Source organism: Parus major, chromosome 3 (assembly GCF_001522545.3).
Source record: "Parus major isolate Abel chromosome 3, Parus_major1.1, whole genome shotgun sequence".
NCBI classification, from domain to species: Eukaryota; Metazoa; Chordata; class Aves; order Passeriformes; family Paridae; genus Parus; species Parus major.
Window position 1 is genome coordinate 68,514,937 of NC_031770.1, and position 15,955 is coordinate 68,530,891.

Below are 15,955 nucleotides of genomic sequence, written 5' to 3' on the forward strand. Positions count from 1 at the left end.
ATGCGGCGCGGGCAGCGGGCTCTGCGCTCGCCGCGGCCGCGCTCGTCGTCGTCTGTGTGGGCGGGCTGGCGGCTGCCGGGAGCCCGCCATGGGGCGGCCGCGCCGGGGCTGCTGAGGAGGAGGAGGAGGCGGCGGCTGCGGCGGGGGAGCAGCGGCCGGGCGGCCCCATGGAGGAGCGGGAGGGCGAGGTGCGCTGGGACGGGCTGTGCAGCCGGGACGCCGCGGCCCGTGACGCCGCCCTGGACACCATCGGGCAAGCCGTGCTCCGCCGAGCAGAGAGCATCGCCTCCGGGGCCGCCGCCGACGGGCTGCCGGTGCCCGCCGCCCGCGACGGGCTGGGCGAGGCGCTGGCCCGCCTGCTCATGCTTTCCCGGAGGTGCCCCTTCCCCGACGTGAGGGAGAAGAGCGAGGCGATCCTCAGCGGGGTGCAGGTGAGCGCGGCACACCACCCCCTTCGGCTTTGGGACCGGGCCGGGGGCTCTCCCGTCCCACGCAGGGCACCTTCGGGTTTCATCGGTGCGACGAGGTGGGCGTCTCACCCACCCTGTCAGATTTATTCCTGCAATTAATTCGTGCTAAGTGCTCTCCAGCCCTTCGGCTCTCTCCCCCAAGAAACATTTGGAAAAGTGTTATTAAAAGGCGGGGGTGGGGAAATCTCACTGGAGACACTCAGAAAACACCTGGATGCGTTCCTGTGTCGCCTGCTCTAGGTGACCCTGATTTGGCAGTGAGGTTGGGCTGGATGATGTCCAGAGGTCCCTTCCAACCCTAACTATTCTGTGAAAAAGCACAAAGTCTTTCAGTGCAATCCAGCAGAGAGGATTTGGCAATGAATGGCTGGAAAGTTGGGGCATCCCCAAGGAAGCACTAAAATCACAACTTTAACACTCTAGTTTCAGTCTGTATGAGCAGTGCTGTGGTATTACCCGGGTAGCTTTAACAGAAAAGCAGGAAGGATTTGGGTATTAACATTAGTGTTGCCAGTTGAAAATATAAATGGGAAGTTTTGGAGCTTTTAAAAGCCATGTGAGCTTGTTAAGGCAGAGACCGTCAGAATGCCCTTCTTGTTTATTGGTAAAGACTTTCTCTGCTGGCACCGACTGGATCCAAACTATTTTTTTCTTTTCATAGCTCATAGGCAGCCCAGCCAGTAGAGGGTTACATTTACTGACCTAATGCTAACAAAAATAAATGTTACTTTGTACTCTTGCAGTCTAATTATAGTTACTTGCATTGCGATTGTCTTGCTCACCTCAGGTTTTTGTGCAGGTCTTGGAATTCCTGTGTCAACGGGCCCATCAGCACTGCTAAAAATACTACTTTTAGCTGTAGAGTAGGAAAAGGAAATTTGAATATTTCTTTTAATCACAAGTGAATACCTAGAGCTGTGCTTGGAGATAGCTGTCTGATTCTCACTACTGTGCTTATTCTCCTGAACTTTAACAGGTTGCATGTAGGGAAATCCAGGGAAACATAATAATAATGCATGAAAGTATTATAGATATAATAATTTATACATTACACACATAAATATGCATTATTATACATTATACACATAAATATGCATAAAAAGCATATGTTATCATATCTATAGAAACACATTTTGGGTTTGGGTAATTGGAACTGAAAGAGTCTCTGTTTATTTTGTCTAACATCTCGGTAGTGTGCAGTGTGATAAATACAGTGTGACTTATTTTACCCAGTTTAGGTAAAAGAAGTGCATGTGGAGTTTTTCTCAAAGCTGATCCTTTCACACGGTCTAAGTGAAAAGCTTGATAGCTTTTCTTTAAAAACCAAAGCCAGTGAAACAAGCAACCACCTCAGACTTGAATATTGAGTTGAAAACATAATCTGGCATCTTCCCTGCTGAAGGCTCATATGAGAAGTGAGGCTGTTACTGGTGAGAATGATAAGTTACTGCAACTAAGGCTGCTAAGGGAAGATTTGTTTTTGTCAGGTTCAACATGTCAGTCTATTCAAAGGCCAAACATATGGTGATCTCTCACCTAAATTCTGGGAGGAGGTCAGAATACAGGACTGGATGACTTCATTTTAGGTTTTTATGTATTTGAAGTTAATGGCTTGTTCAGCTATTAGTATGGTTTAGAAACTTTGTTACTAGCTTTTCTTTTAACTAGGCCAAAAAGTTCTGGCAGTAAATGTCCATCTTCATACAGCAGATGAAGTTCAAATACCATGGTCATTGGTGGTTTGATTAATAAACATAGTTGTGAAAGGTTTAGTAGCTGTGAAACAAGTTGTATGCACACAAGGTGCAGTAAAAGTTTACCAGCAAGTTAAACAAGATAAAGTCAAATATAACATTATTTTAAGAAAATTTTTAAAAGCTGCTTTTGTAAATTTTCCTTTTCAGGAGCATAGATCTAAGACAGCAGTATTCTGTATTTTATGAATTTAGAGTGGCAAATCTTAGTTCTTGTGTCTGTACTCATAAATGAAAATTTTCATTGTAATCTTTGGATCTGCATTTGTTGGAGAAATAATCCAGTGCAAGTATTCTGTTTTGGATGCTGAGGACTATTGTCAGGCATGAAATGGTTTTTTGTTGATTAATGACCAAGAATAATATTGTTCAGATCTCTGCAGTGAAGATGGCAGATAAAGCAAACTGTTAAATGAAATATTATCACCCCACAGAACTTGTGGCTTTCAGCAGTGCTTCCAAAGGTAAATAGCTTAGTAACATAAAAAATGTGAAATCCCATTTAGAACAGCATCAGCACTTGTATTATTTCATCCCTCTGTTTTGGGATCTGAAACAATACTAAAGTCCACAGCAATATGTACGATTATGCTGTCTAAAGTCATTAAATGACATAGAGCCCAGAAGTTCTCCTGTGAACTGGGGCTCCCCTCATTCTCTCTCCTATGGAATGGTCCATCCCAGACTAGAAGTCTGAGCCTGGACTCATATCATTTCTTTTTATCCCTTCCCACCCCGGCTGCCTCAATATGTGGAGCTCTAAAATATGCTTTATTCATCTTTCAGATTTGCTTCCAGCATAAATCAGTGAAGAAATCAAAGATTAGAATTTTCCATGTGGTCTGATTGCTGTTTCTTTCTTTGAGTTAGTGTCCTCTTGTCTGCTGGGGCAGTCAGCAAATATTTAGTCATGAGCAACTGGTGCTCCTGGTGAATTTGCAGCTTTGTGTCTGGAGCAGGTTGGTAGAATGCATTATATGGCTGGTGTAAGCTTCAGGCTTGGCAGCAGCCTATGTCAGTGTGGCATCCCTCTAAGCCTGCCTTTGTTATGTTTTGGGTTTTTTTCCCCCAGATCAAAATTCCTCTGATACAAGGTGGAATGCTAAGTGTGCAGCTTTGTTCTTTGTTATTAATAAATAGCATTATTAATGCTATTATTAATACATTATATATTATTAATAAATAATATTGCTTGTATCAGAATCTGTAGGATTTTAATTATTGCTTTACATAAATTCCCATTGATTTGACTTATGCTTAGGTAATGAGTTTTCTCATTGGAGGCTATATATATTTATATATAATAACATATACTTTTTTACCTGAGAGAATATACCTATTTTCCCATTTAGGCTAGACAAGTTGTTTTTGTAAGTGTTATTATAAAGACAGTGTCAGCAAACTAGTCCCCTTTTTTTAATTTTTGCTTTTATTAATAAAATGAAGTTCCTATAACAATTTTTACCTCAATAGATAATTTAAAAAATATTTTAAAGATATTTCAGTTGCAATGCTTTAATCAAGTGAAAGCAGTTTCAATGTTAGCATTTTCAAATGTTGGTGAATAGTTTTTGATGTAAAACCCCCAATATCTATCACAGGTTCTAGATAAATTCTTGCTCATGGGGTATTTTACACATATTTATAGCATAGTGCCTGTGACCTTGCAGAAGAGTGCGTCATTCCTCTCAGTGTGCTGGGTGTCTGCACACCAACACAAATGTATTGGGAAAGAATAGCAGTGGAATGTCTCAACACATGCTCATTAAAAGTCTTCTGCCAGCCTCATTTGGATCAATCAGATATGTATGAGTGGAATATAAATACAAGGTGTCTGTCCGTAACTGGAGAAGAATCACTGAAAGGATGAGATTTGATAATTAAAATCTCTTGTAACCATTTGGTGGAGAAACACCAAATTGTTCAGCAGAACATATTGCTCTCCATGGGTATGTAAATTCATTTTCTTCAAAAACAAAGAGAATACATAGATGGAGGGCAGGTTCTGCAGGTGCAACAAGATTCTAGTCTACATAGGATAAAAGATGACAACAGCAGAATAAAACCCGTAAGTGTCAAAAAACCATAGAATTTGGCACGCTGAGCTTGATTGGGGGCAAATATAAGGAAGAAAGAAACAATCTCAACCTCCTGGAGAAGTAGTCTAATGATACCAAACACCTGCATTTGAGGGGAAAATCAATAATGAAAAAAGAATTGTGCTCTCCGTTCATCTTTCCATTGATGTAAACTAAAGGAACATATAGAAGGTGCACAAAGATGTATGAATAAAGCTAGGATGGTCAAAAACATAAGGAGGCATAGCTAAAATGCATATTGGAAGAAAGCAAAAAATAAAAATCTCACAGATTAGTGGATTAACAGATAATGCTGAGGTGATTGAAATGTTTTCTGAAACGGTTAATCCGGCCTGTGTAGTCAATAGCATGATAAAAGCATAAATAGTACCTTCCTAGGCTGGAGGGTAGGCGGAAAACCTGTAGGTTGCTTGGATAAGCAGTAGATTTTCAATCTGGTAGGACCTGATGAAATTAATTCCAGGGTGCTTAAAAAAGCAACTAGTTGAAGCAATCTCATGTAGTGGATTGCAATTTCAAGATAGTGGAGGGAAGTAGCAGACTGAGATTGATTGGTTCATACCTCTTCAGTCTGGGCTAAATGGGATGGGATGAAGAGGAAGCTGATGGATTTTAACTGTAGCTCAAAGAAAAAATACTGGACCGGTGTTGGAACACATTTTTAGTGCCTAGGAAAACAAGTTGAGCAACAGCCAAAGCAGACTTAGCCAGGATAAATTCTTTTAAATCTAGCATTGCTACTGCTTCTGTGATAGAGTAACAGGCTCTGTTGTGCAGAGAAATTCTATTATATTCATATGTTGATATCCTGGAGTCCTCAGTGTTCACATTATGGCCTTATTAACAAGCTAGGGAATTATGATCTCTAAACTACACTTCAGTGAGTAAAATTAGCTGGAAAACTATCCCCAGAAGTCAAGTGAGGTCAGCTAACAAGTACTTGGTACAGGCTCTACAAGGTCCTGTCCAGCAGAGTCTTGGTCAACAAATTTTTATGCTTTGTCAAATAGATTACAAGCTGGGAGGAAGAGTAAGAATACTGGAGAGCATATAATTTAAAACTAGAAATTTTAAATTATAATATTTAATGTTTATTATTTAATGTAAATTAAATATTTAATGTAAGCTTGTATCATATCTTTAGTTCTTTGGAGTTTTTTGCGAAGAAAGTTTGAAGGACTTAGTGGTGGTGTGGTTGGCTAAAAGGAGGCTTAAGATGATATGTATCCAAAGAAATGGGGATGAAAAGCCTGCTGCAAAAACAAAGAAAACATGAGCTAGAATGAATGAACAACGGATCTAAATTCCAGAAAGGCTTGGGCTGGACATTTGGGGAAAATTTCAGTATTAGGATAGACTATCCAGTCATGTTCATCTCTAGATCTAAACATCAGGCAGGAATGAGCTTATTTATCTCTCCCAGGGGAAGGCAGAGCATTGCTATCTGGATAATTTTTCCTTCCATCCTCTTCTTCTGTGTTTTATATTGGTAACTGCTTGGAGGGACTTCAAGAACCATCTAAGTCCTTTCCCTTTGATCTTCAAGACTGTATTTACCAGACAAATAGTGCTCCAACCTGTGGTCTGAAACCTGTCTCATACATAAAAGCATCAGGTGGGCTTTTGATTACCTCTTTGTCTTCTCAGGCTTGCTGCTTTAGTAGATAAATGTATCAGAATTCCACAGTTTGCCAAGGGCTGTTACGGCACAGAAGAGAGGGGTCATGTCAGCAGCCAAATATTTCTCCTTCTTTTAAAACCTTGAGGGACTGATTGAGAGCTATGCTTGCTTAGCAGAGGACATGGAAGGGAATATCCTTCCTTTCAGAATCCTGGGAAAATGCTTGTTTACTGTAAATGAAATAAATGAGCATCCAGAAAGGATGGGAAGACTTCTGGTCATAACCAAAGCAGACATTGTGTCCTCTGCCACTGTGGCAGGACAAATAAAGCCTCTGCCAGGAGAGAAGGTAGTAATTCCCCTGTATGCATCTGTAAAGGATAAAATAGGAGTTATTTTTCTGTTTCATTGCTGTATTTGCTCTAGCATTGTGAACTCACAAGAGAATTCACACTTTGCTTTCTGAGTGCTCCATGTCTGAGCTCTGTGCTGCATGCTTGTTAAGAGTAATAAGGGCGAAAATTGTGCCCATTGCTCCCAAATGGTTTATCCTGATGAGTGGTGTTATGGAAGACAGGCTAACTTTCCAAATCTTTAACCTTCTTGGAAGTAATCTTTGATAAATGACTTTATAACTTTGTCTAAAGTCTTTTTTAGCCTTCCTGTACAACACTAGCCACTTTATTCAGTGAACTTTGAGATCTCTAGCTAGGCAGATCTCTTAGGTTTAGGATTTTTGTCCAAGTTAATTTGACTGTGTCCTGCTGCATGATAGGGATGTTCCCCTGTAATGCGTGCTGTTGTGGTCAGCCACCACAGAAAGGTGTCTCAGTTGAAATGTATAAACTGTTCAAGCTTAAGAATTTAAATATGGTATCCTCACTGGTGGTGGTGATCTGATCCATCTGGAAGCTGACAAATCCCTTTGCACGATGCCAGTACACAAATTAGTTACTGTTTCCCATAGTGCTCTTATATACAGTGAATTAAAACATCCTTTTTTGTGAGTTCTTTTCATAGCAAAAGCATGTTCTGTCTCTTCCAGCCACTGAATGGAATGGATTTAGTTATTCATTGTAGGGTGCTCCCTTCAAAATCCATGTGTTGCTTTACCAGATCAGTAGTTTAGGAAACATCTGCCTGTTATGGACTTTTTTGGTGGTGTTTAATACTCTTGCTTTTCTCAAATTGAGAAAGAATATTAAAGTAATGGCATGATGCTTTAAATTATTAGTCTTATTTACAGTGTCTGTTTTCTCTGCACTATTTATTGTAAACATGGTTGGATGATGGGTCTGTAGCACATGTGTGGGGTGAGGCTGGCTGGAGATGTTAATGGAGAAGAATTAATCTTGACATGTCAGGGATTATTCTGAGCAGGGGTGTGAACATATTTTTTAAAGACTTAAATGCTCAATAAAACTCAGATGGCCTTATCTGACTCTTGCCTCCTTCAGCCTACTTGCCTCCTTTCTTAAGCCTTCAGTTTGTTGAAAGAGATGAAATTTTCTCTTGCTGAGCTTCAAGTGCAGAATTGCCTGACCTTGGGAATGGCTTTGGTTGGGATAAGGAGTTGCTTGAAAACAGTGGAGGTTCTCAAAGTTCTCAAATCTTTCCATAATTTTCCATGCTAACAGTATGCCGCTCTTCATGTATGGAAATGAGCTTTGCTTAGTCAACTTTTTCTTATAAGTGTTCAAAATTACTTGATCTATAAATTTGTGACTTTATGTGATTCTGCTGAATTGATTTTCAGGACATCGTAACTAGAATTTTTTTTTTCAAAAGAAATGAAGCATGAAGCACACATTTGATAATATCTTGGTTGATATTTATTTCTTGACTGCATTGATAGTGCTTTAAAACTGAAGAAATCAAACACAAAAGTTTCCTTATCTCTTGCTGTTTAGTAATGAGGTAAGCAATTATAGGATGTACATTGGTGGCTTAGTTAAAAAAAAGTTTCCTTTCTTTTTTTGTTTTTTTAATAGGAGCTAATACCTAGAGTTCTGTAGAAACCAGAAATGCTTCAGCTTGACTGCATTTTGTAAATAGCATCTGTTCTCCTGATCTAGCAGTCACTAAGTCACACAAGCTCTTTTTTAGATTTTTTTTTTAAACTTTCTTTTGATTCTGCTTCTCTTCTTAGATGTAATTTTAGATGTTGGCTGTTCATTTCAGCTCATAACTGGATATGATCCTTTCCAGTCTATGCTCATATTCTAGTGTCAGCTTAGATTTCTATCTGAAATTGTTTTTCTTACTCTGGCACTAGTAGTGTATGGGTAGCAGTGATCCTTCCCCTCTTTCCATTGAGCTTCCTAGAAGTTCTGCTCTAAGTTTCCATAAAGAAAATTTATTTATAGTTTTTTGTCATTTTTTATCATATAATTGGTTTGTCCTGTTTATTATGTAAATAACTGTCTTCATTTTGAGCTCTTGGCATACATTTTGATGCTTTTTGCTCACAAATGGAGAAATCTTTTGTATCTTGAGATGTTCAAGCAAAATGAAAAGCACTAAGATTTTAGAATGTTTTGTAAATTAGCATACGATATTAAGTTTAAAAAAAAATATAGACTTCTGGGTTAGGTAAAATAATGTATCTTCTGTTAGCCTGACCAAAGTTTATTACTCGAAAGAAAATTACATTGTCTTACTGTATCAAGAGCAAAGTGAGCACTGAAAAGAAATACTTGCTGTTTTGTCATCTTACTCTTGACTTTTTCTTCAGGTCAGGGTTTCTCCTTTAAAAATAAACATAGTGGAAAAGTACTGAATATACCATTGTGGGCCAGAAAAAATAGTTTTGAAAGCTTGATTATATTTTCCTGTGGATACCAAGTGTTTAAATTTCCAAAAATACGGTTTGCTGTCAGTATGGTTTTCTATGCCAGTAAATTGTTTACAGTTTAATGGGGATTGGAGGGTGAGAAAAGCTTAGGTCTCTCTCCAGAAATCAAGTGAAACATGGAAATCTTCACTTGAAGCTACAAAAATGAATTAAATCCAAAAAGTTAAGTGGTGGCATTTTTTCTTGTTTACTGCTTTCCTAATGTTTTCAGTGACTTTGACTTTCTTTGTCTGATTTTTTTTGTTGTTTGTTTGGGTTTTTTGTTTGTTTGTTTTTGTTTTTTTCTGGAAAGCTTCGGTTAATAGCTGCCAAAAGTTGGTTTGGGAAGGTGAACTTGTTTAGTTCTATTTAAACCTAGTAAACAACTTATCATTTTCCTTACTTCAGCTTTATGTAGAAACCAAGCTTGTTCTTTCATGTAATTTTAGGTTAAAAGTATCAACCAGTGTTGTGTTCTAGTGCAAGAATATTACCCAAAAATATACTGGGATGGTATTTTAAAAATAGAGGTGATGCTACTTATGTAATCTGATAATGTGTCCCTTCTGTGGAACTGCAAGAACTTACTTTCAATTCAGGCACTGTAGTGTATAAAAGCACTGAAAACTGCTTCTGAAAACACGTGAGGTTTTTTCCCTCCCTGTAAATTAGAATTGTAACTTTTTTTCACTGTTCTATGCCTTCTGGAGCATAGAACATAGTAATAAAAGTTTTCTTGGTTGCAGGCCTTTCCTGGCAGGTCCTTTGTCTGTCTAAATAGCTGACTGGCTTTGTGGGCCTTGGCTTTGAGAGTCAAGGTGTAACCACCTCTTCACCACATTTCTCTCCCTGGGTTATTCTTGCTTGCTATTGAATTGTTTTTAAAAAGTTTGCTCCTGCAACAAGTATTTTTCTCAAGGATTCCTTAACTCCTAGAGAGTAAAGATGGAATAATATGACATTTATTCAAAGGCGGAACAAACTTAAAGATGCAAACTTATTTAAATCTCTAAAGCCTTTCCTATGTGCCTGTTGGGGTTTTTTTTTCTTCTTTTGTTTTCTTTTTCTGTGGGGAGGGGGGTGGTGTTTGTTTTTGGGAGGAGGAGAAGAACCTCTTTTCTGAAATATATTTTTCCATTGCAGCTTGTTGCTGAGTGTTGCTGGTGTTTTGGTGCAACAAAGCTTTTAGCTTTAAATGCAGCCTGTTTGCCAACAGCACATTCCGCTCAGATTAAACCGTTTGTTTGCATTTTCCGTTTATTTAAATTTTAGCTCTAAACGAGTTTCACAGTGATATCCATGTAGATGAAGGACTGAAGAAAGGAAAACGCCTAAGAAAAACTTTCTATTTCTGTGAATTTCGAGTCAGTGCTAGCTGCAGGCTTATGTCCCTTTAACAGTACTAAATATTTGGCAACTGCTGTGCACAAAACGTTTTCTGGAGCTCATCATGTTATAAGTCCTTACCCCAGGATAAGATTGCTTTTGGTATTTTCTGTAACTTCCTTTGTGTCCATTCTGTGCTTCCTACTTGTGTTACAGAAGAGGTTTTGGAAACCTTATAATTTGACCTAGATTATATTTTTTTCAAGAGTTATGTTTGTAACGGTTGCTTATTTTTACCTAGAAATTGATGTATAAATAATGTTCTGTAAGAGAAGCTTAATTCTGACATTTTTATTGCCACTGTTCTGTTCCATCAGTCAGGTAAATAAGCCAAATGGAAATGTTTTTGTCTGGCTTTTAGAAGGCGTATTGGTATCTTGGCTCATAGTGTTCTGCTTTTCTAGCTGTTCAGAACATGGCAGCTCTGCTTGGCTGATACTGTCTATAATCTGTCAAAAGAGTGTATGTAAATTTGGAATGTCAGAAATTGCTTCTTTTTCTTTCATTATTGGATCTTAGACCTTTCTGTAAAAGGATTCAAGGTTTTCAGTAAGGTTTCACTAGGAATAAAAGTTGTTTTTTAATGCAGACGATACCATTTGTAATGCACAATGTAAAAACCTTAATTTTAGATTCTAAAGGTAGTAGTTCACTCTTCGTATCTCATGCATTAAGTGAATACCCGAGATTGAAGCATAGACTGTTTTGTGCTCTTTCTACTTCTTAAGAGTTTTCTGTATGTTTATGTATAGTGATAGAAGACTTGGGAATAGTCTAGTGCTAGTTTTATGCACTCTGAATTCAGTGTACAAATCATTATTCCTAAGGGCAGTGGAAAATATGGCTGCTTCATGATGCAAAAATTAATTTTGTACTGGTAAGCTGTGGTGTGCTTCCCATATATGTTGCTTTCACCTATGTCCCTCCTCTCGGAGCCCAAGGTCTGTGGTGCAGTGTGTCACACATCCACATGTTTTAGGGGGAGGTACAGTTCGTAGATACCAGATCTCTGGGACAGGATAGCCACATGGCTCAAAAGTAATTTCTGGTAGCAATAAATCTTCATGCATGTGCATAAAAACACACTGAGGCGATTGCAAAGTTCTGCTGGAAATCTCACATGAAACCTAAATGACTTGCTGTCTGTTCCCTCAAAAAAACAGTTACTAAAAAAATACTTGGGAAGATGTTCTGAGGTCAAAAAAACGAAAGCATTTTACACAGAATAAAATTGGTACTGTCTTCTAAACATCTTGATTGCATTGGGAAGCTGAGAATTTCTCTAGATGCACACTCACACAGACTCACAAATTCCCTGTTTAATGATGACTTCACAAATAAAAATGCCTTTTGAGGAATAAAATGTCTTCGAAGACATAATCTCAAGAGTTTATCAGGGATGCTGGTGAGGGAGGGCCAAAGCTTGAAGTTTTGGTGAAGACCTCTGGCTTTAGTGCAAACTTATCCCAGCTTATCCTTTACTAATATAACCTGTCTGTCCTGTGTGGTGGTCTGGTGTGAATTTTTAATTTTCGTATGTAGCTGTTTTAGACAGCTGTAAGGAGACACGTTCTGGATTCTGTAACAGAAACAAACACAAATCTGTCATTGTGTGTTTTTAAAACTTCAGTAGAAAAATGAGTACTAATCTTCTGAAATTTGCTCTATGTACTTGTCAAGGGTGGAGTGACAAGTCCTGCCACTGAACCATGAGGTGCTGAAAGGAGCTCTTTGCTTTCTCAGCTCCTTCTCAGAGAGGGGTCCAGGTGTGGCTGGATCCCAAATTAGCCCCAGAATTCTTTCCTGCACAGTATAAAAGCTGAAACTGCTAGCAGTGCATGTACACTGTAGTACAGTGCACCATTGCAAAGCAATTCTATTAAAGCTTGCAAGAAGGAATAATTACGTAGGTGTGGATGTAACTTGCCCTTCCAATGCTCATGGGCAGATCTCTCTCTTAACCTTGAGGAGTGTCTAGAAGGAATATGCTAGAGAAACCTAGGCTTATGAAAGTGGACTGGACTTTGAGTATAAAGTGACCAACTGCCAGTCCCGTGTCTGCCAGGTCAGCTTAGCAGCTTGTCTGACAAATCTTTGCCTCACTCTCAGGGTACTGATTTGGGGTTAGTTAGCCAGACTCAACACCAAAGCCAGCACATGGCCTGAGCTCAGCCCACCACTGATAGCTTTGCAAATAGGATATTGTCTAAGTTGCTTGGCCACATTCAGGGGTAGAGTATCCTGCTACAATACTACTTGAATATGTGTTTGAAAATAAGAGCAGACAATCCAACTAGGCAGGATTTGTAAAAAGCATTGAGCTCCTTTGTTGTCTAAAACTGCTAAGAAGTGTAAGTGGAATTCAAATTGGAAAGAGCATGTGCTGTAAGTTTTTATTATGTATATACAACGTAAGAGGCAATCTAACAAAGAACTAACTCTAAATTCTTAAGCCAAGCATAATTAATTTTCAAGTAGAATGAAGTGATTTTCCTAGGGATAGTATCATGTGAAACATCCTCTCCTTCTCTATGTAATAGAAGCCAGGGATAATATGATTTAATAGCCTCATTTGAGACTTGATTCCTTTATCTGCTGCAACAGTAGATCCTAAAGCTCATTGAAATCAAGCTGTCCATCTCCAACAGACTAAGACTGTCTTCATGTGGATAATAGAGTCTGTAAACTACTTGCTTGTGAAAATGGCGTGATACCTCTTACATAATTTGTGCTTTTCAATATTGAGTTCTTTGAGAAGTCTTGAACCCTGAGACTTCTAAATGAAAAGGGGAAGCTTCTTCTAAGAAGTTACTTGAGTTCTTAGCAATTCTGAATGTTATTGAATGATAAAGAATTGAAGCAGCATGCTTTATAATATTCTGTTGCAACAATATTCTGTTTGTATAAGAAAATATAGAAGAGAAACTATGATGTCCTTGTGGCAGTTGCTTTCATTCAGATAATTAGATGGGATCTTCACAGAGCCTGATTTGGAAATCCAGCATCATCTGCAGGAGAGCATCCTAAAGGGAATGCTCTTACTATTGATGCAAATTCTAATTTTCTAGAAGGATCTTACAGCAATCTTTTTTATTTCTCTCTTCTAGTGGAAATGAAGTCCAGGAAATGTGTAATGCTGATTATTTAATAAAGAATGGATTTTATATTTTTGCCCCCTTGGCTCCATATTTGTATTGGGTTTGCATGACGAGATTTTTGTTTTGAAGCAGCTACAGCAATGACTTTGCTGAAAATTTCCTCTATGTCCAACTGGCTCCAAGATGGGCCTGTCAGTGGCTGAGGCCAAGCCCATCAAGGACAGTGATGGTACCTCTGGGATAATGTCTTTTCAGAAAGGGGAAAAAGCCCTGGGCAATAGCAACTGCAGTGAGAGAAGGGAGGGATATGTGATAGAAACAGCTCTGCAGACAAGGGCAGTGAAGAAGGAGGGGGAAGTGGTGTTTTAGGTACTGAAGCTGAGATTCCATTGCAGCCCTTGGTCCAGACTATGGTGAGGTGGGATGTCCCAGTGGAGTTCTGTGGTGGAGTAGATCTTCACCTACAGCCTGTGGAGGATCCCACAGCAGAACAGGTGGATGCCTGAGGAAGTCTGGGAGCCTGTGCTGTAGCAGGCTCCTGGCAGGACCTGTGGCTCTGTGGAGAATGGAGCTGTAGAGGCTTTGCTGGCAGGATTTATGACTTCAAGGGGGACCCATGCTGGAGCAGTCTGTTCCTGAACAGCTCCACCCCACTGGAAGGGACGCAAGCTGGAGCAGTTCATGAAGAACTATAGCCCTGTGGAAGGATGCACTTTGGAGAAGTTAATGGAGAACAGCCTCTTGTGCGGAGGGACCCCCGGAGGAGAGGAGGAAGGAACAGCAGAGACCATGTATCTGACCACAACACCATTCCCTATTCCCCTGCATTGCTAGGGAAGAGGAAGGAGAAAAAAATGAGGGAAGTTAAGCCCAAGAAGAAGCTGGGGTTGGGGGGATAAGATGCTTGAAAATTTGGGTTTATTTCTCATTATCTTACTCTGATTTATTAATAATTTAACTTCCCCAAATCAAGTATGTTTTGCCTGTGATGGTGACTGGTGAATGAGTGATCTCTCCCTGTCCGTACCTTGGCCTATGAGCTTTTTTTGTTATATTCTGTCTCCCTGTCTAGCTGAAGAAGGGAGGGATAGAGCAGCTTCAGTGGAGACCTGGCATGCAGCCAGCATCAATCCACCACAATATTTGAGCTAGTTCTTTGGTGTGTTTTCTTGAGAGTAAAATTTAGGATTTGCTGGAATATCAATGTGTATTTGGTTGTTACAAAGTCGACTGGTGTCTCAAAAAAAACCCTTTTTGTGAAAATCTGCTGCCTTTGACAAAGTGCTTGCAGGGAAAGGCTTCCTCAGTAAAGACTGAAAGTCCCATGAAGAATAGGAAGAAAAATACACCTAGAATAGCCAAAAACTGTGAGCATGAAGGTCCCACATTCCTGTCTCTGGTTTGCCTCTCTCAGGTAAGTGACTTGTGAAGGCAGTTGAATAGACAAAGTAGATCTTCTGAAGCATTAGGAGTTTCATGTTTTCAATTAAAGTCATAAAAACCTTAGAGTTTTTATGACCATTTACCTTGGGTGTATGAGTATCTCATTCAGGCATGAGTGCCACCTGTACTGAACTGGAGTTTGAAACTTGCTCTGCCTCATGTCAAAACTTAATTTGGCCCTAAAGGTCATTTTTATTGATAAGATGTCGCATTGAGAAATAAGTATCTGAGGTCTTAAAACTTCTTCAAGTTAGGAAAAAAACACATTTTGTCACACAGGTGCTGTGAAATTTATTTACCTCAGTCGAAAAGTGCTTTATATTAAAACCAAAGTAGTGAGGAAGCTTTGAAGACCGGTAAGGTGGGTGAAGGATTTAACCTGAGTAGTGGTAATCTGGTTAATGAGGTGAGTTGAACAAGAATTTTGATGAAAACTGAAATATGCCAAAATAATTTTTCCAATCATAATGTCAAGTATTTATCTTCTCTCTCTTTTTAGAACACTTCTAAATAGGTTGACTTCAGAAAATTAGGATGAAATACATGTTTATATCTCTTTTTTAAAGTTCAGCTTCTGCGATCCTTTTTTAAAGAAGGGAAAAGAATGTACTGTGCTACAGAAATAAGACACAATTTTTTTTTGTACCACAAGAGGAAAGCGCTTTTTCTTTATTCAGATGAAACTTATTATGATATTAAACACATCTGTTTAATTAGATTGTTGTGGTAGGATTTGGGTTTTTTTTTTCCTTGATTTTTTTTCTAAAAATTTTACTTTTGAACTGCAGTATTTATTGTCTTACCAGTAGTATTTTGGGCACTGTCACATTTGGAAGAAACTGCTTTACTGAGGGTACTTACCATCACATGATCTAAGAATTACAGATTAAAATTAAACCAGCAGGTACTTCATTAAAAGTGTTATGTACCACAGACATTATCCTGAAAAAAATCACAACTGCCTGTTATTCCTGGGAGCAGCCCTAAATTGCCAGAATGGCTGCTCCTGCATGGTTGATACATGTGCTTGCAGGGTTGAGGTCCCTTTGCCGGTTGGTCTGTCCAGAATCATCTTGAAACTTTGATGCAGGACTCTGTTTCAAAACTCTCTTAGTACTTGCATTTGTTATGAACTATCATGTATCTCCTCTTAGAGGTTTCAGGTTTCCTGGGTTTTCAGTGGCCGTAAGTGTGATCACTGTGCCAAGCAGACACATTTGTCTCTTAATCTGAGAAGTTACACTGTGAGTA

The 15,955-nt window shown here is 39.1% G+C and overlaps 1 protein-coding gene across 1 annotated transcript in view; it reads left to right on the top strand.

The window, feature by feature from the left end:
- Positions 1 to 138: 138 nt before the first annotated feature.
- SESN1 (sestrin 1) overlaps positions 139 to 15,955 on the top strand; it is a 77,937-nt gene continuing 62,120 nt past the window's right edge. The window contains exon 1 of the mRNA XM_015620517.3: positions 139 to 431. Within this exon, the coding sequence (XP_015476003.1) occupies positions 168 to 431 (264 nt within the window). The 5' untranslated portion in view covers positions 139 to 167. The remainder of the gene's footprint in view (positions 432 to 15,955) is intronic.